We start from the raw sequence: 25,295 nt of genomic DNA on the forward strand, positions 1-25,295 counted from the left end.
ACGCGCCCCCAGGAGCGGGACCGCGGGCGCGCGCTCCCTATGGATGGGGACGAGCAAGAGGTGACGGCGCCGTGCGGACCTGTGGCTCCATCCTCCCCTATAGCATGGTCCTGCCCCTTGATCCTAGAACCCCATCCTATCCCAGAGCCCCGTCCTGCCCTGCAGCCCTGTGCTGCCCTCCAGGGTTGTGGTCCCATGCTACGCTACAGCACGATCCTATAGTTCTTCCTGGGGGCCATAGCCCCTATTATCCTATACCCTCTGCCCCTGAACCTCACACTTGAGCTATATCCATTGGGGATATAGCTCCATCCTTCCCCCTACAGCTCCATCCTGCCCTATATCCCAGCCCTAGGGCAAGGGCGGTATGGGGATGATCCTGGGAGAGGAGCCCCACAGTCCCTGCTTTTCCCACCATATCCTTATGCACACTGCAAATAACGCTTCCATTTTATTAAAGTTGATCAAAAAAACATACCAATAAATAAAAGAAATTCTCAACAGTTCCACGTCTGGAGGAGGCGGAGAGCAAGGGGGTGCCACGGCCACATGCCCCAGCTCTGTTGCTCACCCACTGCTGGCAAAAGAGACAGTGAGGGGACACACCCATCGGGCACTCCACCTCCCCGAACCAGCTCCTTATGGCAAAATCAGCACCGCAGGGTGGCATAGTGACGCTCCAGGGGATGTCACCTGGACTAGGGCCGGCAGTGCAGGTGCTCCATGGTGGCCACGCTGACCTTCTGCTGGTAGTCCTCCATCCTGTCATTCAGCTTCTCATAGAGCTGGGAGAGGCAGGAGTCGTGAGGGATCCCATCCCATCCCACTGCCCATCCCACTCTGTCCCCGGTGTTTGGGAGCTCGGTACCCACCACAACGCTGTTCTCGCTTGCGCTGCTCTCCCGCAGCGCCTGCAGCAGCTGGTCAATGGCAGTGTAGGGAAGCCACATCGTGGGGGACGTTGGGGACAGAGGGACCTGGAAGGGACAGGAACCCTCACATCATGTCCCCAAGGAACATTCTGCCACATCCCAATGCCAGGTGAGCTCACCTCAATCCCAAAATACTTGTGCCCTTTGCCCAGCACAGCATCCACATACTCCAGGACCAAATCCACGGCCTCCTCCAGCAGATCGTAGTTCAGGTATAGGCGCAGCAGCTCGGCAGCATCCACTTCCTGCCAGAAAGAGGGAAATTCAGCCAGGATGAAGAGGGAACATGACCAGGACTGGGACCATGCTGAGAGGAACCTGCTCTGAGCCTTGGTACTGGGCATGGAGCACCTGGCAGGTGTCCATTGGAGTGAGGGTGATCTGGCAGCTCTGGGACAGACGGAATTTTGGTGGTTTTGAGGACAGCTGTCTCCCTGTTCTCACCTTGTAGCTGTTAATGAGCCAGTTGGGCAGAGGTATCCCGTGTGCCAGGAGCTTGTTGATGACGCAGCGATGGTACAGGCTGTTCTGGGATGGGTAACGCTCCAAGTAGGATGACAGCAGCCTCCAGGCTTCATCTGTGGCACTGCGAGTAAACGATTCCCCATGGAACATGTGCCAGCAGCTCCTGTCCCTGTCTGTGAGGCCACGGTGACGTGGGGACAGGGTGGAAGCACAGCTCTCCCCACATCCCAGGTCTACAGCTCTGGCCTTAGGTGTTTTAAGGACCTGTGACCCTCTGGATTCCCGCAGAGCTCCTGTCTCCAGTTTCTCCTGCTCCTGAACTGTGGAGATAGACTTACCTGGACTCCTTGGTGGTGACCAGGGCTGAGAGCTGGTTGGCTGCCAGCCAGTCCCAGGCCTTTGCCTGCGCTGCTTCCCCTCCCAGCTGGAGCTTGATGCACCTGCACGACCAAAAGCCATGGGAAGGTGGGTCCCTCAAGAGCCCAGCCCCTTCCCACCAGCATCAAAGCCACTCCTTGTAGGACTATTCCCAAGGAACAGCCTGGCTGGACCGGCATGAAAAGGAGGCTCTTGGGCAAGTTCCACCCTGGAGCCCCTGCATCCCTCCAGCCCTGTGTCCCCTGAGGTGGGAGGGCACCCAGACGTACTTGAAGGTGAGGCCCTCAAAGATGGGTGTCAAAGGCAGCTTGAAGGTTTGGCACAGGGTGATGGCCGAATCGAAGAGCCCGGCCCGAACCAGCAGAGACACCGTTTCCTCGGGCGTGGAGTTTCCTGAAGGAGATGAAGAGCAGGTAAAGCCTCTCCCAGTAACAGCCCAGTGCTCGCTGGGGCGTCGCCCTGTGTTACTCATTGAGAGATGCAGCAGCAGGGCGCCAACAGCCTCCAACACCCCGCAGCAGTACTCCTCAGTCCACGGCTGGAGGCTCTCCTGGCCTCCGGAGCATCTCATGAGCCCAGGAGTTATCCCTGAAGGGACTGGACAGAGCAGCTGTGACCCACAGAGCTGTCCTTGATGGGGCACCAGCCGGAGAGAGACTGGAGAGGAACACAGGTAGCAGTACATGATAGGCAAATGCTGCTACTGTTCAGAATCACACAATTGTTAAGGTTGGAAAAAGATCCCCAAGATCATTGAGGTTAGGGAGGGGACAGCCTCATCACAGGTCTGTATCCAAGCAAACAAGGCATCAGCTCAGCTCTGCCAGCACAGAAACTGTGGCACTTGGCTCCCTGCGTCGGCACTCTGCCCTCAAAGCAGCTGTTCTATCCTTTCCCTGCAATCCCTCGCTGGGAAGTCACCTCCTCCTGACATTTAGAGGGGAAAGATGCGGATGTGTTGTGTAACTTGTACCAGAGATACTAAAAGGCTCCAGGAGGAAGAGCTGTCCCTTCCTCCTCCCCAAAAAGAAACAACTTTGACAGCTTTTTAACATCGTTCCATGAAGCAGGATTGTCCAGGAAAATAAATTATTCATCCATTAGAAAGGTTGGATTTGATGATCTTGGAGGTCTTTTCCCAACCTTAATAATTCTATGCTTCCACGATTTCCAAAATGCTTTCTTTTGTCCAAGCTCAGAAGCTCATCCCACCCCCACTGCAGACCACCACACCTTGGAAAAGCCAAAAAAAGGTGGAAAACTTGAAATTGGTTCTCCTGATGTGCATCTCAGAACCTGCTGAAGTCGGTGGCTGGATTTCATGGCAGGGATGGGAATTTGAAGGTCCCTGGCGGCTTCTGGGTTTGCGTCTGGGGCAGGACAGAGTGGCTGAACCGCCCTCACCTGCCACAGCTGCTGCTGACACGTCGTGTTCCACGAGGGTCAGCCGGATCCGCGCCAGCAGACATTCTCTCTCCAAATCCTCCAGCTCCAGGATCTCGATCTGGCGAGTGGCTGGAACAGATGGATACTGGGCTCTCAGTATTTCCAAAACAGCTCTTTGGGCACTATGCAGAATGTCATGGAATCACAGAATGGTTTGGGCTGGAAGGGAAACTCATCCACTTCCATGGGCAGGGACACTGTCCACTAGACCAGGTTGCTCCAAGCCCCATCCAACCTGACCTTGGACACTGCCAGGGATGGGGCAGCCACAGCTTCTCTGGGCAACCAGTGTCAGGGCCTCCTCACCCTCACAGGGAAGAATTTCTTCCCAACATTCCATCTACTCCTGCCCTCTGCCAGTGTGAAGCCATTCCCGCTTGTCCTGGCACTCCATCCCTTGTCCAAGGCCCCTCTCCAGCTCTCTTGGAGCCCCTTTAGACACTGAAGAGGCTCCAAGGTCTCCCTGGAGCCCTTGTAAAAGCATCTCCACACCCCTCTCCCATCCTAAGAGGATTTGTAGCCCAAAAAGCACCAAAGGAATGATCAGGATTTGCTGACCCTTCCCTGCTCCCTGGACTGTGCTTATGTCCTTGATACCATCCTCCCGTTCCTCCTCCTCCAGATGTTAGATAATATTTGGGAACAGCTGCTGCTTTGCCTGCCAGGCACATGCCACAAAAAAAACTCTTCAGAAAAAGCAGGTTTAAAAATACCTGACCTTAAATTTTCCTACTGGAACGCTGAGGATAACCTGATCCCACATCCTGGGCTGTGGCAAACACCAGCAGAGCTTATTCCTGACAGGATTTCCAAGGGCACAAGCAGCCTTGAACAATTAAAAATTGCCTCAAAAAGCTGGTTTTAAATTACAAGTTACTTCCACTGAAAAAAAGTGCTGTCAAGGCATCAAGCTGTTAGGAGCAGGCACAGGAGCTCCTTGGGGAATAGCTGTTCCCCTGGGGAAATTGCTGTATTCCTTGGGGAATAGTGGCAGCATGTTGCAACTGGGAGACACTGGGAGAGTTAATGACCTTAAAATCCCACAAGTTATTGATCTGGTGGAGGCAGGAACTGCCCTGAGCCATCTCCCAGCTTACATGGGAGCTGCAGACAGGCTGTGGAATCTCCAGAGGCATGGGAAGGACCATGACTGGACACTTACTGGGAACAGCCATGCACTCCCCATCGTGGCTTCTCTTCGGGGACGCTCCTGGGCGCTCGTACTTGCAGGAAAAATCAGAAAGAGGATTTATACCCACTTGGTTTCTGGAAGATAAATCACTGATAGGATAAGTCCCAACGAGAGCTCTCCATTTCAAGCCTTGATTTGGACCACGGAAGCTGTGCAGTCCCTTGGGAACTCAGGTTACTTTATCCCTGGCTATCAGGAGCATCACAATCAGGTGACCAGGCTGCAGCCACCACCCCCTGAGTCCTGACTGGGATTTGAAACACAACCCCTGTTACACTAATTCTCCTCTGGACTGGTATTCCAGCTGTTCACACTCCCCAACACATTTGCTGTCTTCAACACAAGGTGATATATTCCCATATCTATCCACCAGCCAAATCCCAAAAGTTTTCCTGCTTCCCCCCCCCGCCCCAAAAAGTGGGGAATGGCACAAGGGCGATAGATAGGGTTGATGAGCAGGGCAAGACAGTTGGCCAAGAGCAGCAGATTAAGAAGTCCAATGCCTCTGTTCCCATCAGAAAGCATTTTGGAAGCTCAGCATTCCTACCACAGCTCCAGACGCCGGCTGCACTATCCAGGCGTACTCCGGGCGGATCAACCGCAGGCAGTTAATGGCAGCCAGGAAACAATTTCCCTGTTTCTGGAGCCCTCGGAGCGTCCGCACCTCCCTGCCCAGCCGCATGCCGTACTCAAACATCACTGTTCCAGCTGGGAACAGGGAAAAGTGCATCAGCCAACAGCCTGGAGAGGCCACACACCCGGCAGGGGCAGGGAAGGGGTGTCCCAGGTGGGTGGGCAGGTCCTAGTGCCATTCCAAGCTTTACCTTTCCGGTAGTTGTGCCGGTACACGTGGAAGGCGTAGAGCAGCTCGTAGTAGTTGTGAGTCATCAGATCCACGGCCCGAGCATGGGACTCGATGATCCCAACGACCTGCAGCATACCGAGGCTCCAGTGGGTCCATAATCCCTTTAAAGGGAAGGTTGTGCTCCCCCCAGGCCATGATCCCAGTGCAGGATTACCTCATTGTGCAGGTTCACGTAAGGGAATTCTACCAGGTCCTGGAGCTGGGATCGCTCGCAGAGAACCACCACTAGCTGGCGTAAGCAGTCCAGCTGCCTGCAGAGGGAAGCACAACCCTTTGGAGGAGCAGGAATAAACCCAGGAGCAGGAACAAACGCGGGATTTAAGCCACGAACAAACACTTTGTGACAAGCTCCTGCTTCCGGATGAGCTCCGCAGACTTTTTCCTGGCTTAGAACCAACTTAAACCTTCAAGTTTCTCCTGTGCTGGAAACAGAGACCCTCTGGAAAGGCCTTGCAGGAGGGCAGTCTCCCTCCCTCAATCAGTTGAAAAGCATTCCTATTTCTCCCCTGTTATTTCAGCATTTTTCTCTGCTAGGATAAAGCTTCCTCTACCCAGTTCACTTCCCAAACTGAAAACTCAACATCAAATCTTTTCTTTATTAAACTAAATCAACGTGGCTCCTAAAGCTTTTAAACATAGGATACTACACATGATCCTTCAGCCTCTTCCCTGGTTTTTTTCCCTCCCATTTTCCTCTTTTGAGAGGGTGCCAATCCCAGGTGTCCTTCAGATGAACATCCAAAAATGAACTCTACATTTTTAAACCCACCTCTACACATTAACTTAACACAGCAACTGTGCCCTCCCCTAAAGTGTCATTTTCCTCTTAGTTTCATGGAAAAATGGGATCATGGAGCTCCAACAAAGACATAAGCCTGTCACCTACCTGCCTGGATCTGGGTTTTGCGTTAAGGCTACATAGGCTTCGCTGTTGTGCCCCAAATCCAAGTGATGTTTGAAGATGCAGGTCCTCAAAGTAGCCTGAAAACAGCACAAACCAGTTAGAAAACCAGCAAGAAATTCCTGTGGAAGAGGTTCCTGAAGAAACAGCTTGCTGGGAAAGAAGCGGCTGTACCTGGCTTCTCCAGTCATCTGCTGATTCCATGATGGCCAGGGTGGCCAGTTCAATGACCAGCTCTGGCAAACCCAGCATCTCGAACAAGCGAAGGACCTGGGGGGGGGAAATACTCCAGTAAAGAGTTAGCAAGGACGTTTTTTTGTTGGTATTTTTTTAGGAGCTGCTCCTACCCCTAAAGATTTTTAAGGGATTAGACTTAAAAAGGGAAGATTTAGGTAAACCACAGGGATCTGGATGAAATCCCAGCACAACAGGACCAGGTTATGGCTTCTGTGGAGGATTCACCTCTGTGCACGGGGGATTTTTGAACCATTTCAGCATTGATGATTAGTTTTCTGGATCCTAAACCCAGGGAATTCCTCACCAAGAGCCCAGCTCCAGGCTCGCAGCCTGCCTGAACCATGGCATTATGTAGAAGAAAGATCCTATCTCAATTTAAACATATTCGTTCTCATGTGCCTCAGAGCTTAATAACCTTCCCCTTAGGCAGCATCTTACATCAAGCCTGGACATGTCTGGCTTCTGCTTCCAGCAGCTGGATCTCATCCTGCCTTTTTCTGCTGGATAACAAACTCCTTGGCTATTAGGAAACCAGTAGGTGGAAAGTACCTAAATTTCACATACTCAGCTTCTCATTACCCCCAAACAAAGTGAACAAAATACAGATGTTTCACATTCCAAAAACTAGTCTTCTGAGGCTCAAGTCACTTCCCCCAAAGCCAGGGATTTGCAGGAACTCCCTCTCAAGTGTGGAAGGACTTGGTGCCAGTTTACCTGCTTAGGACCATACCTTGTTATAGTACTGCAGCCGTGGTGTGGAGACCACCTCGCCCTCCTCAGGCTGGATCAGCCTGTCCAGGAACTCCTCTCTTCCCACCTCAGAGGCAGCTTGGCAGAAGCAATCCAAAGCCTGGAAGCAGACCTGGAATCAGCTCGCTGTCCCCTCATGTGACTGATCCACCTGCTGTACAGGTGAGGGGACAGGTGGGCCTGTCCCAAGCTCGTGAGATCTTCCCCAAACGTAGATCCCACCACGCCGCTCCAATCCCATCCTTTCCCAAAGGAGGCAGAGCTTGGGAAGGATGCCTCCTGGGCACCTCCTCCCTCCCAAGGGAAAAGGTCCCAGACCCCAAGAAGGAGATGAGGGGAAGGCCTCACCTTGTGCCCTTCACCCATGACGAGGTAACACCTGCCCATCATGAAGCAGCAGGAGCCCATGTTCACGTGGCACCATGGCTGCAGCAGGCGGATGTATTCCTACGGGAGAGAAGGAATGGGAGTTTGGATTCAGGTCAGTGCTCACGTGTAATCTGCAGGCACCCAGGACCAGCCAAGTTTTTGGTGGCCCCTTTAGCTGCTGTGCTCAGACAAATCCTGCTTCTCCAGCTTGGAGGCTGGTCTTTCCAGCCCCAAAGTCCCTTGGATGCACTGATCATAGAATCCTGGAATGCTCTGGATTGGAAGGGACCCCTTAAAGCTCATCCAGACCCATGTCCCTGTGAAAGGCAGGGACACCTTCCACTACCCCAGGTTGCTCTAGGCCATGTCCAGCTTGGCCTTGGACATGTCCAGGGATGGGGCAGCCACAGCTTCTCTGGGCAACCAGTGTCAGGGCCTCACCACCCACACAGGGAAGAATTTCTTCCCAACATTCCATCTACTCCTGCCCTCTGTCAGTATGAAGCCATTCCCCCTTGTCCTGTCAGTCTAGGTCCTTGTTCAAAGCCCCTCTCCAGCTCTCTTGGAGCCCCTTTGGGCACTGCAAGAGGCTCCCAGGAGACCTTGGAGCCTTCTCTTCTCCAGGCTGAACATTCCCAGCTCTCTCAGTTCTCCAGAGCAGAGCTGCTCCTGCCCTGTAAGGGGGAGATATTCCCCCACATGCCCCTGGGAAAAAAAACTGCCCAAAACATCTCCAGTGTCTGTATGAAGGACCTCAGAAACAGCTCCCAACACACACCAAAATCAGACAGGATTCTTCCTACACCCTGTTGCAGGGAGAAAATGTGGACAGAACATGGAGGGCAGAGTGAAGGCTGCAGGACAATCAGCAAGGCAGGTGCTAGAAGGGGAATACCTGTGCAGGAGAGGGCCAGCAGCCAAGGAAGCACATGGATTACAGCATGTGGGAAGGAGCGCCGATGGCACTGAGGGCACAGATAAAGCGAGATGACCCAGCCTGAGCCTGTGCCAGCAGAGCATCCTCGTCATCCTTGGAGAAGCAGCCATGTCCTGCTAGCAGGGCCATGGGACTCAGCAGGAACTGGGAGGAGAAACCAGGACTTGGAAGTCAAGTCACCTCTACAGGTGCACAAACCACCAGCACCTCTTGCCTCACCTTTCCTGGCCATGAGTCCTCTCAAAACCACGTGGCGACGCACCCGGAGCCCGGATTCACTGCCTGGATTAGCAGCTACAAGGGATAAATCCTGCTCCAGCTTGTCACACACAGTGAGCAACACAGAGAGGCTTGGCCTGTGTCCCAGGCCTCTGCTTTGCCACCAGACCGTCCCTGTGCCCACCTGCTCCTTGCAAGGAGCTTCCCGTACCCACAATTTGGGTCACCGTGCTCACAGCAAAGCTGCTGTGATCTCCCTGGGGTCAAGGCACTTAATCCAAGTTTCCGTGACCGACTGGGATCAGGGAGAGGAACAGAAGGCAGTGGGGAGGAGGAGGAGCTGGGCTCTGCAGAGATAAAAGCCTGGAGGAGACACCAGCGAGGCGAAAGCAATGCGAGGAGATTCAAAGCCTGCACGTATGCCAGGAGGGAGAACGATGCTGCTCCAATCTTGGCATTTCCTGGCTAAAAACCTCTGAAGAATTGAAATTCTTCTCTCAATTCTTCTCAGCAGCAACACAAAAGGAAGCAATTCAGCCCCCAGGTATGAGGGGCTGGGAGGATAAAAGGTTCTGCTGAAAAACAGGTCGTCACTAACAGCCTGCCTGGCCCTGGTGCCTCCAGGAATGCCCAGACAGGATGAAGCATCACGTGGAGCTGCAGACAAGGAATTGTGTGGGTCAGAACTCGAGCACAAGCAACTCCAGCTGCCAAGAGCACAGGGAGAGAGGTGGAGGAACAGTGATCTGAAATACAGCAGTCTAAAACGCCTGGAAATCAGCAGCTCACCATCCCTGCTACTGGGATGCCAGGAGCAGCCAGAGATGGAATGTTGACGGGTGTTTCTCACACTGTTTTTTACTAATAAGGACGTTGAAGAAATAGATGAGCCCTTTCTGGGCTGAAGGAATCCTTCTAAATCCAGGTCCCATGGGCAATCATGGGCAAAGGTGGTACAGGAAAGGCTGTGGGCACACCAGCAGCCAACAAGCTCTAGGATTGTTGGGATATTTACACAGGCTCTGCAAAGATGTTTCAGGAGCGCAGCATCACATGGTCAGATGAGCCCTGGGAGAATGAACTCCTCCATGGAACGGGAATAGCATAAACCTGAGTATCTGGATGCTCTTGAAAACAGATGAAAGACAAAATTCAGAAGACGATTCCCCCATGGCAGGGGAGTGGAATGAGATGAGCTTTAAGGTCCTTTCCAACCCAAACCATTCTGGGATTCCATGATCTCACATCACTCCCCATCAAATGCTCTGTGGCATTGTCTCAGCTCAGAGAGCAGTGATTTGGGGTGGTGGTTTTAAAACTAAAACAGGGGAGATTTACATTGGATATTGGGAAGGAATTCTTCCCTATGAGGGTGGGGAGGCCCTGGCACAGGTTGCCCAGAGAAGCTGTGGCTGCCCCATCCCTGGACGTGTCCAAGGCCAGACTGGACAAGGCTTGGAGCAAGCTGGTCTAGTGGACAGCGTCCCTGTCCATGGCAGGGGATGGAACTGAATGAGCTCTGAAGTCCCTTCCAACCCGAACCATTCCAGGATTCCACGACTAGAGGAAAGCAGAACTCCAGCACTTGGAAAGATGATGTTTTGGGGAGTTTTCCAGCACCTGTGAGAGGGCTGGCGTGATGCACTCACCTGGAGCTGGGTGTACTGACAGCTCCCCATCAGGCACTCTGGGAAGAGGAAGCCAGGATTGCTGGGCCATCTGAGCAGAGGTTAAGGAACACAGGAGAATTCAGCCTGGAGAGCTTGGAGAACTAACTAGTCTGGAAGCCAACATGCCTCTCATACTCCGTTCATAGGGGGAAAGGAGAGAAGATTAAGCTGCTCTTTGTACAAGTCATTATTCTGTAATAAGATTTATCCATATTAGAACAAAATCACCAGTACATCTAATCCTCAACCCCTGCTATCCTTCCAAATCCCCCAGCATCCCACCCCACCAAGTTACGTAGTGAGAGCTCAGGGGCTTAAAGTCAAAAACTCAAATCCTTTATCGTGCACCTAAACAGGATGAAATCTGTGAAATCTTAAAATACCCACAAATCCCATTAATGCCAACAACCTCGCTCCTTCAGGAGGCTTGTCTTGGAAATTTGGGGGTGGAAAACTCATTTTGGAACAGCAGGAGGCTCAGTGGCAATGGATTCACAGCCAAGGATACAGCAGAGGCAGAAAATCAGCCACAATTGAGGTGATGAGATGGGGCCAGTTCAAACTTGTCTCAGCCAAAGAGGTGTTTGGTTGCAGGAAGAGTCGGGATATGATGTGTTTTCTGGCCACTTCCTGAAAGAAGAGCTCCACGATTGTTTGAGGGCCGGATACTAGAAGTACAAATTAAAGGAACTGTGAGTAGAGGGCCTGCAGCAGAGATCCCAGGTTTTCCACCCTGTGCTGTGCTCATCAGCCCAAACAGCACAGATTAAGTCAGGGCAAACCAAAAGCACGTTCCACACTCCAATTTGTTGGTTTTGGATTTCTCCTGCCATCTGGTTAAGTCAGAGAGAGCAGCAGGAGATCAAAGTGCCCTATCCTGCAGTGTCTATTAACCACAGCTCAATTAAAACACACAAAAAAAAGGCTCTGCTCCCTCTCCACTTGTTATTCCCAGCCCAGCTGCAGCTTCCCAGCACGACAGAGCTGAGGGAGTGCTGAGCCGGCTGTTCCAATCCCTCCCTCCTCATTCCAGCACCCCAAAAATCCCCCCTTACTGACCGTTCTCGGCGCCTCTCCCCGAGCTGCCACCTCCTTCCCTACGTTTTGCATACTTTTCCCCAAAGAACAGTGGCCAAACAGGACTTTCCTCATGAGCCAGCCAAGAAATAACCCACGACACTGGCACACACAAAGGATGTTTTCAACTTCCCTGACATTTCCAGCTGCCTCCTGCACCCAGACTCTCGGTCAGGGAGAGCTCAGGCTCTGAGGATCACTGATGTCAGAAAATGGAGGAAGCTCTTTCCCAGCTCACACGTGGCACTGCTGCCTGTTTGTCCCAGATTTTCCCAGCTCCTTCTGAAGTATCTCAGCCTCCAAGTGCTGACTAGTCACAGCAGGCTCTTACCTGCATGTTTCCTTCCCATCCCTGTTCACCTCCTCCCTTTGGAACCACTTCAAGGCCCACATTTCCCTAATTAAGCTGCCTTATATTCTCCCAATAAAAAACTAACCCAAAACTTACATCTTTGCAGCAAAACTTAAAAAATATGAACCAAATATCAGCGGCAATGTTTTGGGGAGGTATTTCCACGTTTTCAAACACTTCTGAGCAAGTACTTCTACATTTTAATGCTTCCCTGAGCTGCTGCAGCATAAAGGCTGGAGAGCAGGACATGTTGGATGGAGCAGGTTGCTCTGAGCAACGCCAGCTAGCGGAAGGTGTCCTTGCCATGGCAGGGGGGTGGAACTGGATGAGCTTTAAGGTCCTTCCAACCCAAACCATTCCAGGAGTCTGTGACAGACCTGGTCTGAGCTACTACAGCCACTGTGAAGTACATGAGGGGTGAGTCTGGCTGATGCTACCGGGGTTAGAATGAAAAACTTTTGGCTGAGTGAGGCATTTCCAGCCTTCTCAGGCTGAGAGTAAAATCCAAGTCCAACCTCCAAGATCCTTTGATGTTGGTTGGTTTTTTTTTTTTTTTTGTGGACAGCCTGACAAACATCCCCACTTAAATCAGGGTCATTCAACCACACAGTCCATTAGCTCCCTGCATAAAGCACTTCCCTCAGGTGGCAGAGACAGGCTTAAATAACAGAAAGGGAGAGTTGATGATCCGTGGACACCTTACCCAGTCTGTGTGGTGTCAGAGCCGTGGTGTCTGCTAACTCCAACACTGAGAGATGCTGCAGATTAGATTCCCTAGGGAAGAAAGGAGCCCTCAGTGAAGAGACAACAAAACGCCTCCCGCTTTAATTGTGCTCATTGTTCAACTCCCACGAAGCACAGAACAGTGAGGCCTCGCAGGGCAGATTTAGCACAAGGCAGAGTCAGCTCAGAACATGGAAGGGGGAAAAAAATCCTCCCCAGTGCTCCTGGAATGATATTCCCACAGTGACCACCGGCTTTCCACACCAGGAAGGGCATTTCAGGTGGATTCAGGAGGAATCAAAGCCAGGCCGGGCAGAGACTTACAGCGTGTCCACAGGGACGTCGGAGGCCAGGCACTGGCTCGCCCACCGGATCAGGAAGTAGGACAGCAGCAGGGGAGAGGTGCGGTGCAGCAGGTCCTGCTGGGACTGGAAGAGCTGTCCCCCTCCCAAAACCATCTGCAAGGAAAGCACAGAGCTTGGGACACATGGAGCAGCGGCAGGACAAGGGCAACCAGAGAGGTTTGTATCAGGCCCAGCTCGTCCCTCCTGCCAACACCAAGGTGCTCAACAGCCTGGCAGGAACTCAGCCCTCCCAGGGAAACAGCAGGACTCTTGCCCCACCTCTGGAAGTGTTCAAGGCCAGGTTGGAAGGTGCTTGGAGAAACCTGGCCTAGTGGAAAATGCCCCTGCTCATGCCAGTCTTTAAGATCCCTTCCAACCCAAAGCATTCCAGGATTGTTATCCCAGAGACTGAAATCATGGCTTTGCTGCAGAGATCACTTCAGGGTCTCCATAAGCTCCAGCAAAGAGCAGGAGTCACAGGAGAAGAAACAATCCGAGCTTTTGAAGGACACAGGTACATCAAGGTGGGAAAGCAGGTCACATGCCTCATGGTCTGGGAGAGCCCAGCTCCAGAGGGCACCTTGCAACACACCTTAAACACTACCAGGACAACCTTATCCAGGAAAAAGGGATTTATTTTCAACCAGGAAACTCCTGGTTATTTTAAAGTAAATAATATTGGTTTAAACAAGGCCATCCCTGTCTGGGGACTTGTTCCGCATACCTGCGCCCATCCAAAGCAGCAGCACCGTGCCTCATGTGGCCTCAGGCCTGATGGGACAGACCAAGACCAGCCCATCCAACCATCCCAAACACAGCTACCAGAGTGGGGACTGTTTGCTCTGGCTGGAGCAGCTTCCAAGGAGCTGAAACTGCAGCCTTGGAGTGTGCTGCAAGAGAATCGGTGCTGGGAGAAGGATGGGGGATAGCTGAGAGAGTTGCATGTGCTGATTCATATGGGAGGCTGGAATCCATGCCCTCCTCCCACAAATACAGATTGGCTTCCTGGATGCTCAGCGTGGCATAAAGGGAATTAGGCTGCTTTGATTAGGAGGACAAAAGCAGCTGGAGGAGAGAGCAGGACCTGCCCAGGCCTCGGGCTACTCCAACAGCCTTGTGGGAAGAGACAGAGCTCCGCCCTGCACCACCAGCAGAACCCCACAGGATTCCCAAGTCCCAGGAGCATGGCAGTAGCGCCAGGGCTGTACTCACAGGATCTCCGAGGCGCAGCAGGAGCTGCTGGAGGATGAGCAGGTCCCGGCAGAGGAGGAAGCGGACAGTGCAGATCTTGGCCACCCCTCCGCACACCACGTGTGCCGCGGTGCCGCTGCCGAACAGCTGGGACAGGCTCATGCGCAGCGCCAGGTGAGGGGCTGTGGGGAAAGCCGCCTAGGTGAGACAGGAGCCACACAGGCAGCAACAATTCCCAGAAAAAAAACACTTCCCAGCATTTCCCAGAAGCTGGTGAAGAGCTTTCACCTCTTTCCATGTCAGCGTCTGTTTCATAGTCCATCTCTCGGATGAGCAATCCGATGGCATGGATGGGGTTCCTGATCTCCTGCAGTTTGCTGTGGATATCCTCCATCACATTTTCCCTGCAAAATCAAAAAGATCCTCATCATCACAAACAGCAACCTCAGGTTCCAACTGAAGAGGGCTCCCTTACACTCCGTTCCACTGCGGATCAGTATCTGATCAGCCTGGACATTCCTAACTGGAATCCTTGGCTGGCTTGTGAGTTTTATTATAGCACCTGCAGGGACCAGTCTATTTATTCCACTCCCTCAGGCTATCAGGAAATACCAGCCAGATAGTTGGCATTCCACGACGGAATGATTTCAGGTTAGCACAGGAACCACACGGTTTGATCAAGGCTCTGACCTCTTCCTACTGTCTCCAGGCACTTCTTTCCATGCCTAACAGGAATTTGTCCCTCTCCTGCTCTCTAGGTTCTGGATGGAAGACCCTGCTAGTGACACCAAACCACGGTCCTCATCCCTGGAAAAGTCTCCTGCAGCACGGGGCAAGGAGCCCACACATCTCAAATGCCCTTGGATGTCAAGCAAGGACAGCTCTGGACAATCCCAGCTCAGCCACCCTGAGAAGCTTCTGGAAAACACATCTCCTTACGTGTCACTAGCTATCAAGTCCTCCAGGATCTGCTCTGCAGCCTTTTCTGGAGGCTGGAGGCGGGAGCAAGCCATTTCCATGATGAATGCCATTTCCATGGAAATTGATTCTCCGATCAGGCGAAGGCACTGGACAAGACAGACAACATCACGAGACATCTCCAAATCTGCAATGAAAGAATCTAACTGTGTATTTTCCAAGAGATTTCCAAGGGAAAGTGGGAAGACCATGCAAAAGCCAGTTAGTTCAGCTCCTATCATCAGTAACAGCAGACTGGTCCCAGTTCCCTGCACCAAACCCTTCCCCAGTAACAATGAGGCTAAACTGAAGCTCAGGAGTTGACAAGGGAAAGATTTGGGCTTCGTTATTTGGAAAATGCAAAATGATGCAACAATAAAAAAATTAAATTCGCTCCAGGGGACCTTTTCCAGCCACAGGTTGAAAGGAAATAATTAGTGCAAAAAAATATATCCTGGAGAAAATGGCTCAGCTCGGCTCTGCAATCCTTTATGGATGAGATTTTAAATTAAATCCCATCTTTTGAGACTGTGACTGTTTAAAACAGCCAGGGCAGGAACTGCTGGGGCTCCCAAATCTAGCCCAGGCCTCCAGCTTTCCTTCCCTCTGCTCCACAAAAAGCTCAACCAAACAGATGACGATCCCGCTTTATAAAAATATAGAAAAATCACTCAAGCATGAAAGGGGAGCTTAGGTAACATTTTCCATAGCCTTTTTCCTAGTGAAATGGCATTCCAAGGCCAGCAAAGCACAGAGGGCACTGTGGTGACAATATTAATGACATGTTTTCCATACTCTGGCATTCACTTCCCGGAGACAAGGAACAGCATGGCCCCTTTCCACAGCTGATGTGAAAACATTTCATAAATCCTGGAATGGTTTGGGTTGGAAGGGACCTTAAAGCCCATTCAGTCCCACCCCCTGCCCAGGGCAGGGACACCTTCCACTACCCCAGGTTGCTCCAAGCCCTGTCCAATCTGGCCTTGGACACTTCCAGGGATCCAGGGGCAGCCACAGCTTCTCTAGGCAACCTGTGCCAGGGCCTCACTACCCTCATGGGAAAGAATTTCTCCCAGCCCAAACAATTCCATGATTCCATGGGCAGCCTTGACACTATTTTCTAATTGCTGGTGTGAGCATGATGGCAAGTTTCACAAAATAAGTATCCCTGCAAAGCCAAAATAAAACTATCTCCATGCAACTGTGGATCAGGAGCTCTTCAAGAGATCTCTATGGAAGCTCCCACACCCCTGACAGGAGGGAAAAAACTCCGTGTCTCCTCACCTTCAAAGATGGCAGCGTCGTCCTCGGTCAGGAGGTGCTCATTGGAGAGGAGATAGAGATGATCCACCAAGGAGCAGGGCACGAGGAAGGACATGGAGCCCTGAAAGGTGAGGAGAAAATCCTTGAGCTTCCCAAATCCTCTGGAGAAACTTGTCCAGGGAATCTCACCACCACCCAGCCTCACCTTCTTCAGCAGGCACACCATGCTGGTGTAGGGGTTCAGGTGCAAGGCCAGGGGCCGGGAAAGAGCTTCCTGGTACTGCAGGCAGCAGGCATAGAACTTGGACCAGAATTCCACCTGCAGCTGCCAAAACTCCTCCGGGGAGCACTCGTATTCCGTCACACTGCCCTGGAACTAGCGGGGGCAAAACAACGGAATCAGGAATAGTGGAGTAAAATAAGGACAAACAGCATAAAACGAGGGAAATTCAGACCCAAAAGGACAAAGAGATCCTTCAAGTAGGTCCCCTGATAATTGTCATTTGGATTATTTGGAAGATAATCCCTGTATTTTGGATTCTCTTCCAAAATGATGAGCAACAGCTCTGCACGGTGGTGGCCTGCGCAGCGTGTGATGGGTGACCAAAGTGCACGCAGGGAGCAGAGGTGCAACACCCAGAAGGATTCCAAAAACCCAAGAGGGAAAGGAAATCCCAGGCAGGAAGGATGAAGACTTGTACTTTTTAAAAAGTCACATCATTCCCTTTGGAGAAATAAAAGGATAAACCAAGGCCTGAGATCACTTGGCACCTAAAACATCACCACACCATGTACAACACAATATCCTGGAAGGAAAATCCATCTCACCTCGTTTTCCACAGCTAAAGTGACCTCTTTCCTTAACTCATCCCACGTCAGATCCATGTGCCTCTCAGTTCCTTGAGAAAAGATCTGCAAAGCAGCACAGGAAACTTGGATTTTAAGGCAAGGGTTCAAGGAGCACTGAGCGAGGTAAAGCAGGACAAGAGCATAAGCCAGCACTTTGTGGGATGGAAGTGTTAAAAGAAAGGTCTGGATGCTAAATTTGGGATACATGGATGCATGGCAGTGTGCAGCCACCACACCTCAAGGGATTTAAAAGCCATGTGATGTGGCACTCGGGGACACGGCTTAGTGGTGGCCTTGGCAGTGCTGGAGGGAACGGTTGTATTCCACCATCTCAGAGAGCTTTTCCAACCTTAATAATTCCACGATTCCATGACATATCCTGACAAACAGCACCACGGGGCGCTGAGTCCCCATTCCCCTGGCTAAATCAGCAGGAATGAAAAACAAGCTCAGCAACTTGCTGTGCTATCCAAGGGGGAAAAAAACCAATCATCTGGATTCCAGGTTCCGCCTCCAGCTGTGGGCACACAGCGGCTGCAGCGCGGCCCAGCAGCCACCAACTCGCTCCAGGGATTCCCCATGAAAACATGCCTGGCAAGAGCTCCAAGGAATCCTGCTGCCTCACATCTAAAGAGCCAGGAAAAGGACAAACAGAGAGCATCCCAAATTCCTCCTCACCTACCTGCAAAGCCTTCTGGATAGCTGCATTAGTGAACCGGCCTGGCATGAAAAGATATTCCAGGTAGGTTTCCTGCAAAAAGATCATGACTTAAGGAAGCTCAAGGATGAGGAGAACATTTAAGCTGCTGTTTCTGGTCTTTCCTCCCACTCTCAACGTCATCCCCTGGGTCCGTGTTTCTGCCACACCCTGCTCCAACCTGGGATCAAAAAAGGCCTCCTGCATACTCCAGACTTTGTTTATTCCCATTTTCTCTCCTGAGTGACCCTTCTATTTTTTGGTGCTGTTTTATGGCTGGCTCACCCTGGGGTCCTGATCCTGTCGGACCGTCACCTCCTCCTCAGGGAGCGGCTGCACAAATACCTGGTTCCACTGGCCTGCAACATTCCTGGAAGGAAACAAACCTGGAATCAGCTTGGCATCCACCTGAACCAAACCTGTGGCTTTCACCAGCAAAACCAGCCCTCTGGGTCAGGAAACAGGAGGTTTGCACAGTGACAAGGGACAGATTTGGGAAGGAGAGGTTAACTGTGGCATTCCTAGCCATCAGCTGATGGAACAGGTTAGAATCTTTCACTTTAATCAATGTTCTCCCCATTCAACAAGCTCACAAGCAACTCAGACTGAAGAGTAGCTTCTTCTCCCAAAATTTGCACACTCACAGCATTTTTCATCCACTGTTCAACTCTGCACCAACCTACCCTCTCAGCTTTATATTCAGGGATGATCCTTTCCTATCACCATCTCCCCAAAACACGTTTTTTCCTGGAAGGGACCACCTGGTTGTTTTGAAGGAGCTGTGGGGAAGCACAACGCTCCCTCTGCCACGCTCAAACTCCACTTTCAGCACTCCTGCTGCCTGGGTTTTTATATTTTCCATGTTCCGGCAGCTAGAGTATAAACCTCTAAGTTGAGGAGCTCTGTCAGGGTTTTCCTGCAGTTATCCCAGTGATCCATGCCCAAAACTCACTGCTCAAAGTTGATGTATTTCACAACAGTTTGGTTCTCCTCGTTGTGCCACAGTGCCCAGATCTCGGCTGAGGTTAAGGCAAAGTCAACCAGAGTCTCCTAAGAAAGAGGGAAAGAGCCAATTTCCTTTCTTATCCCCAAATTAGAGTACAGCAGAGAAAGGTGGATATTTAACAACAGCAAAACATTCCCTTGTGGAATTTAAGAGGCTTTGGGAATTGTTCAGCCTGAATAAGAGAAAGCTTTGGGGTGAACTAACTGCCCCTTCCAGCACCTGAAGGAAGCCTACAAGAAAGATGGAGAGGGACTTTGGACAAGGGCTTGGAGTGACAGGACAAGTGGGAATGGCTCTAAACTGAAAAAGAGGAGATTCAGATGGGATATTGGGAAGAAATTTTTCCCTGTGAGGGTGCTGAGGCTGCCCAAAGAAGCTGTGGCTGCCCCATCCCTCAAAGTGTCCCAAGGCCAGGTGGGACAGGGCTTGGAGCAACCTGGTCTAGTGGAAGATGTCTCTGCCCACAGCAGGAGGCTGGAACAAGATGAGCTTTAAGGGGTCCCTTCCAACCCAACCATTCCATGACTCTATGATTTAAATCTCAAAGTCCAGGCCTTTCCCTCCTGGGGGCCAGGCACCAGCTCTCACCTGTGAGGAGAACAGGGAGGAGATGTGGTCAAGGCTGTAGCGGTTGCTCTCGGTGCTCACCAGCTGGAAGACACAAAACTACAAACACACCTCATAAATCATTTCCTGAAGAACTAAACCAACACATCTCAGGGAATCTCATCATTCCAGTCCCTCTCCCTGCCTGGTGTTAGGGGTAGCAACCCAGAAGACAAGAGGGGTGAGCTGAACACACCACTGACACCCTGGCTTCACCCTCCTCCCCAAGGACACTCATCCCTGCCTGGACCCAAAGGACTCCCAGCTCTTTCCAAACACTAAACCTGAAAAACTGTAAGACCACCACACCTGGCACTGCCAGGGACCACAAGATGTGGGAAAAGAAGGAGACTAAGGTGGGAAAGCCCCAATTCCTCAGCTGCAGGCCCAGCTCTGTGTGTTCTTCCCAGAGCAGAGCACTCGTGGGACAGCAGGACTCATGTTACACACCCTTGCTCTGCGGGAGAATTCCCTGGACAACAAGATAAGCTGTCCAACAGATGAGCCTGGTTTGTGCTGTCATTCCCCTCCTGCTAAATTTATCATTCTCCACAAAAAGTTCTCCCCAAATTGCAGAAGCATCCACATGGTCCCAGGAGCCCAGCGTAAACACACCATCAGCATTTCCGTGCTTTTAGCTCCCCTTGGACCTTTCCTTTTCCCACGGCATGTCCACACTTTCGGAACAGGAGGTAAACAAGTGAGCTAGCCCTCATGGATCAGCTTAGTCACACAGAGAATTCCACTCCCAGGGCTCAGGCACACATATCCCGCAGTGTCTTGAGGGGAAAAATGCTTATTTAGAAAGCACTAATCCCTCCAGAAGGTCACACGTGAAACTTTTCTCTATTTCTTGCCTTCCAAACCCAAGTCCTAGGGGAATGACTCCTCTTCCTCCAGCCTGAAGCACCTGTGGCTCCATACCTGCCCTCGCTTGGGAGCGTGCATGTAGACTCCCAGGTAAAGGCCCAGGGACTGGGAGAAGGCCAGGCGCAGGCGGTGCCCGGTGCCGGCCGCCAGCCGCAGGTCCCTGCTGACCGGCATGAATTCCAGCAGATCCGCCACCATCAGGCACATCTGATCCTGCAAACAACAGAAGTATCGGGAGAGCGGCTTAGGAAAGACTGAGGATTGAGAAACTGTTTGTCTCCCTCCTCTCCTTCCCCTTCCAGACATCTGCCTAGAGTTTTCCACAAAGGATGTAAATTAAGGCTCCATACATCTACCTGAATCCTTGGCTTCTCCCAGCTCACCTGGGCCCCCTTCACACCAATCCCACGGAGTGCCGGAGCCCAGGCACGCAGGATAAAGCTTCCCTTCCCTCCCACAGCACATTCCAGTGCCACTGAGCCGTGAAAGCGCCGTGCTGCTCCATTAGCTCCGGCACTCAATATCTGGAGCAAGAGGCTTTTATTAACTTCTTGTTGACAAAGACACTTTCATTACTGCTGAAAGCAAGAGAAAATCCATTTGGGATGGCTCCTTGAGCCTCAAAGCGCTCCTGCCTGCCTTCCCAAACGCTCCAGTAGGTCTGGAAATAACCCTTATCCCAGGAACGAGGCTGGGCAGGAAACCCCTTGCTTCCCAGACGCTGCTACAAATGCGACAACTGTTCTCACATGTTGTCCCAAATCCCAGTGTGAAGAAGCCACAGCTACAATTTAACAGGAGATAGATCCATGCCAAGCACTCACACGTGATTCCTTGGGCTTCATTTTGCTCCCTCAAGCCCAGGTTCTGCTCACCTTGTAGGACCACATCCGGAGCTTATGGTCCTGGCAGAGGGCGAAGAGGAAGGCGTCGTGATCCAGACAGTGCACGGAGAGGCTGACAGGCACATCCGAGGGGCCGCCATCACCTCTGGAAAACCAGAGGTTACATCAACACCTTCAAAGAAAATTCCCCATCCCTGGAAATGTCCAAACTCAGCCTGGACAGGGCTTGGAGCAATCTGGTCTAGTGGAAGGTGTCCCAGCCCTAGGCAGGGGGTGGGACTGGATGAGCTTTAAGGCCCCTTCCAACTCAAACCATTCCAGGACTTCATTATTCTAAAATCAAGGCAGGTGCACAGATCCAAGGCACTGGGGTTCCACTATTGTGTTTAAATCCAAATAAACCAAATCCAAATAAAGTGGGGTGAGACCAGGAGAAGGTAATGTTTCAGCATCCACAGAGCAGAGGATCCCACCACATCAGTGACATCCAGTTCGTCACTTGCTTTGGTGGAGCTGAAGCACCTTCCCACTTCTCCATCCCCAGCGTGGTACTTGCAGAATGTACCTGAAAGATCCAGAGGGAAAAAGGATCTGAGCAGCCCCAAACATGGACCCAAGCAGCCCCCAGCATAGATCCTGCCAGCCCCTGACAGGGATCCAAGAAGCCACAAGCAAGGATCCTGACAGCCCCCAGGCAATACCCCCCCGATGGTCAAAGTCACTCAGGGTATCAAGGGACTCACTCCCACTTCCAAGGAAAAGGCCCTAGGACTTGGCTGTGCACTCTAAACAATCCACCCTAACAATCCCACCCCTAAAGATCCCAATCCACCAGGAAGTATCCGTGTGATTCCCACGTAACCGCTGCCTGTCAGGAACGCGCCTGGCTCCTCAGCACCAGGGCAGAGTAATCCCTAATCCATGCTGGCTGTGAGCCACATCCTGGGCAAATCCTTGCAGGCCAATTACTAGAGAACATATTCACAGACACACGGAATCAGCAGGACCCTGCTAATCCAGCATTCCGCTCCCAACTTCTGTATTCTGATAGCTCCTGTGACCCCATTAACATTTTTGGGTGGAGTATTTACAGGTGCCTGTGTGACTTGAGCTAAAAATTCCAGGTGAGGGAATCCAAAAGCCAAAATTAGCTCCATTTATCCGTCTCCAGGCATTCACCTGATGGCAGTTGGCATCCAGCCTGTGAGGAAACGCTGCACCACCGAGCTCTGCTTCAATTCCACGACAGAAACACTTCCTTCAAAAACAAAAAGAAAATCAAAAAATGAAGATTAAGTGAAATTCCAAGATGGGAGAGGGGTTGCAGTGCCCAACCCTTACCTGGAGCATCAGGAGGAGGCAGCTTAAGGACAAAGATCCCTCCCGAGGCAGAGGGAAGGGCAAAGAGAGCCTCGCCCTCGCTGCTCAGCCAGGCTGCGGAGGCCACGGAGTTGGGAGCCAGCCCTGGCACACTGGGAATCACGTAGTAATTGGAAGGATCCCTGATGTGGATTTTGCTGATATCTGTAAACACAGACTGCACTTGGCTCTCCGTTATCAGCTCCTGAAGGGAAACAGGAGAAAACAGCCTCAAGTTGTGCCAGGGGAGGTTTAGGTTGGATATCAGGGAAAATTCCTTCATGGAAGGGGTTATCAGGCATTGGAACAGGCTCCAGTGGTGGAGTTCCCATCCCGTGTGGATGTGGCACTTGGGGACATGGGTGGCCTTGGCAATGCTGGGGAATTGGCTGGACTCCATGATCCTAGAGGATTCCGTAAAACAGCAAATCCTGAGCGCACATATCTAAGGCACAGAAAAAAACCCCACCAGACGCTGATGAAATGGCAACTGTCTCCTCGATAAAAAGGATTTTTCCAGTAAAAAATCTCTGGGATAGCTCAGAGAAAATCGCTGGTGACAAAACCCAGGAAGAGCAGTTCTGCCACAGCACAGGGTCATCCCTTGGGAAAGCTCTCCCGAGCTCTAAAAGCAGGAGAGAAGCTCTCCAAGAGAGTAGAGGATCTTGGCAAAAAGCAGGCGTAAGAGGAAAAGTCAGAGCAAATGGGGAGAATCACGGAATCCTGGAATGGTTTCAGTCAGAAGGGACCTTAAAAACCATCCAGTTCCAGCCCACATCAGTGGAAAAATGGTAAATGTGATATACAGTCTGGCTAGGATCCATCTTCCACATGAAATATAGATTCCAATCCAGACAAAACCAGCCTGCAGCCTTCTCAGCTGGGGAAAAAAAGACAATCCAACCAGGAAGAGCTCTGGAAAAGCCAAGGCTCATTCCCAGCAGCAGCTCAACTCCAGTGTCACCACAGTCCACATGACACAGGTGCGAGACCCAGCCAGTTCCTGAACAAAACAGGGCGAAATTCCCCAAATCTCCTATTTTCCCTCTTGTTCCTGATGTATCTTGGGTCACCTGCCCCCTCCCAAGCCCTCCTTGCGGTGACGGGGTCGCCTGCCCCGGCCCCCGGCGGCGTTCCCGGCACTCACGCTGCGGTAGAGACGGGAGGGGTGCGGGAGCAGCAGCCGGTGCACCGTCTGTGCCGTGAGCAGCAGCACCACCAGGTGACTCTGCACCTCGCACAGGTGGATCCCGCCCGGCAGGAACGGGCAGCCCTGGATCCGCAGCCGCACCGCGTTGTTCAGCAGGTTCACGTCCAGGGACTCCTCCACCAGCTCCACCGTGTCCCCCGACGTGCTCCTGCGGGAACAGAAGGGCAGACGTAGGGACAAGGAGGGTCTGAGAGAGGAGAGAAGAGCAGAGATGAGGATGAGCAGGATCTGAGGGACAGGAGACGGACGAGAAGGGGAGAGGTGTGGCTGAGAAGGGTCTAAGCGCGGCGAGGCGGACGGGGGCGTGCACTCACCATCGCACCCAGCGATTCCTGGTGGCGGCCCCGAGCTGCGCGCTCTCCTGGTAGCAGAAGCCGCCGGCGCTGTCGCTGTAGCGTCCGGCAGGGAGCGGGGCGATGCCGGGGGGCACGAACAGCAGCTCCTGCGGGGGTCGCGGCGGGGCTCGGCCGGCCGCGCTCAGCTCCAGGCAGCTCCGCGCCGCCAGGGCCGCCGCCATCTTGAGCCGCCGCGTTCCCGCCTCAGCCGCGCGGGGCACGACGGGAAGGGGAGGGAGCGGGCGCCCCCTGGCGGGCGGGAGGGCGGGGGCAGGAGGGGGAGGGGGCGCCCCCTGGCGGGCGGGGGGACAGGGGGCAAGAGGGCGAGGAAGGGAGGAGAGAGGAGGGGGGCAGGAGGGTGGGAGAGGGTCTGGGGAGAGGGGTCTGGGATGGAGGTATCGGAAGGAGAGAATGGGGAGAAGGTCTGGGGACGGGATATAGGGAGAGGGGAAGAGGAGCAGCTACAGGGAGAGTGGATATAGGGAGAAGGGAAGGGGGATTTGGGGAGGGGGTTTGAGGAGGATCTGTGAGATTTGGGGCAGGACACTGGGGGGACGGGACACGGGGTCTGGCGTAATGGGGACACGTGCCCTCAGCAGCACCCACCCTGCCAGCTCCCTGCACCCGCCTGTGCCCACACCTCATCCCGGCAAAGCAGCCGCAGCCACTTTCCTGGACATGTCCGGCACACTGGACCCAGCCACTGGCAGAGCACATAATCCCATACTGGTGAGGACAGTGGGGACCCCACCATGCCACGGATGCCACACGTCCCCCCATGATGCCTCACAGTGCCAGTGCCGGGCCTGGCCAAGCTCCCGCTCTGCTTGGAACAATCCAGCCTTTGAGGGATCCAGTGCCAGCAGCACGAGGCGCCTGCCTGCAGAATGGGCCCATTCTGGTGGCAGGTGCCGTGAGGGGCCGGGGGCTCCAGCTGGCCCCCAGCATAAAGCTGGAGGGGGGTGGGTGGAAGCCCCCGGTGTTGGTGTGGGGAGCTGGCACACAGTTGGATTTGGGAGCTCAAGTGCCATGGCAGTGCCAGGGCTGTGAAGCAGTGATGGAAGGGGCTGAGGTGGGATGGAGGGGTATTGGCACCAGCCTCCACCCGCGGGCACCCATCCTGCCTTGGCACCGAGGGGTGCCCCACACCCACCGTAGCTGGTGGCACTGGGTGTCTATGTCCCCTCGGGCAGGAATGGGGGTGTCCATGGCTGGGGTTGAGATCCCTTCGGGTGCCCGTGTCCCCTGGG

The 25,295-nt window shown here is 52.8% G+C and overlaps 1 protein-coding gene across 1 annotated transcript; it reads right to left on the bottom strand.

Annotated features, from left to right (window-relative positions):
- Nucleotides 1-438: 438 nt before the first annotated feature.
- Nucleotides 439-24,241, bottom strand: NUP160 (nucleoporin 160). The gene is made up of 35 exons (XM_032110695.1): nt 24,025-24,241; nt 23,648-23,858; nt 22,483-22,705; nt 22,321-22,399; nt 21,172-21,286; nt 20,351-20,509; nt 19,409-19,486; nt 18,767-18,864; nt 18,100-18,184; nt 17,800-17,868; nt 17,097-17,180; nt 16,474-16,644; nt 16,290-16,389; nt 14,988-15,153; nt 14,337-14,452; nt 14,070-14,230; nt 12,838-12,971; nt 12,494-12,564; nt 10,870-11,029; nt 10,341-10,410; nt 7,515-7,613; nt 7,147-7,266; nt 6,354-6,449; nt 6,165-6,259; nt 5,433-5,529; nt 5,238-5,343; nt 4,961-5,121; nt 4,384-4,444; nt 3,180-3,290; nt 2,045-2,168; nt 1,736-1,837; nt 1,377-1,518; nt 1,052-1,177; nt 873-977; nt 439-785 (listed from the first exon to the last, which is right to left on the bottom strand). Exons 1-35 carry the CDS (start codon nt 24,225-24,227, stop codon nt 699-701), a joined length of 4,185 nt encoding a protein of 1,394 aa, XP_031966586.1. The 5' UTR covers nt 24,228-24,241; the 3' UTR covers nt 439-698.
- Nucleotides 24,242-25,295: the final 1,054 nt, after the last annotated feature.

Source organism: Corvus moneduloides, chromosome 6 (genome assembly GCF_009650955.1).
Source record: "Corvus moneduloides isolate bCorMon1 chromosome 6, bCorMon1.pri, whole genome shotgun sequence".
NCBI lineage: Eukaryota > Metazoa > Chordata > Aves > Passeriformes > Corvidae > Corvus > Corvus moneduloides.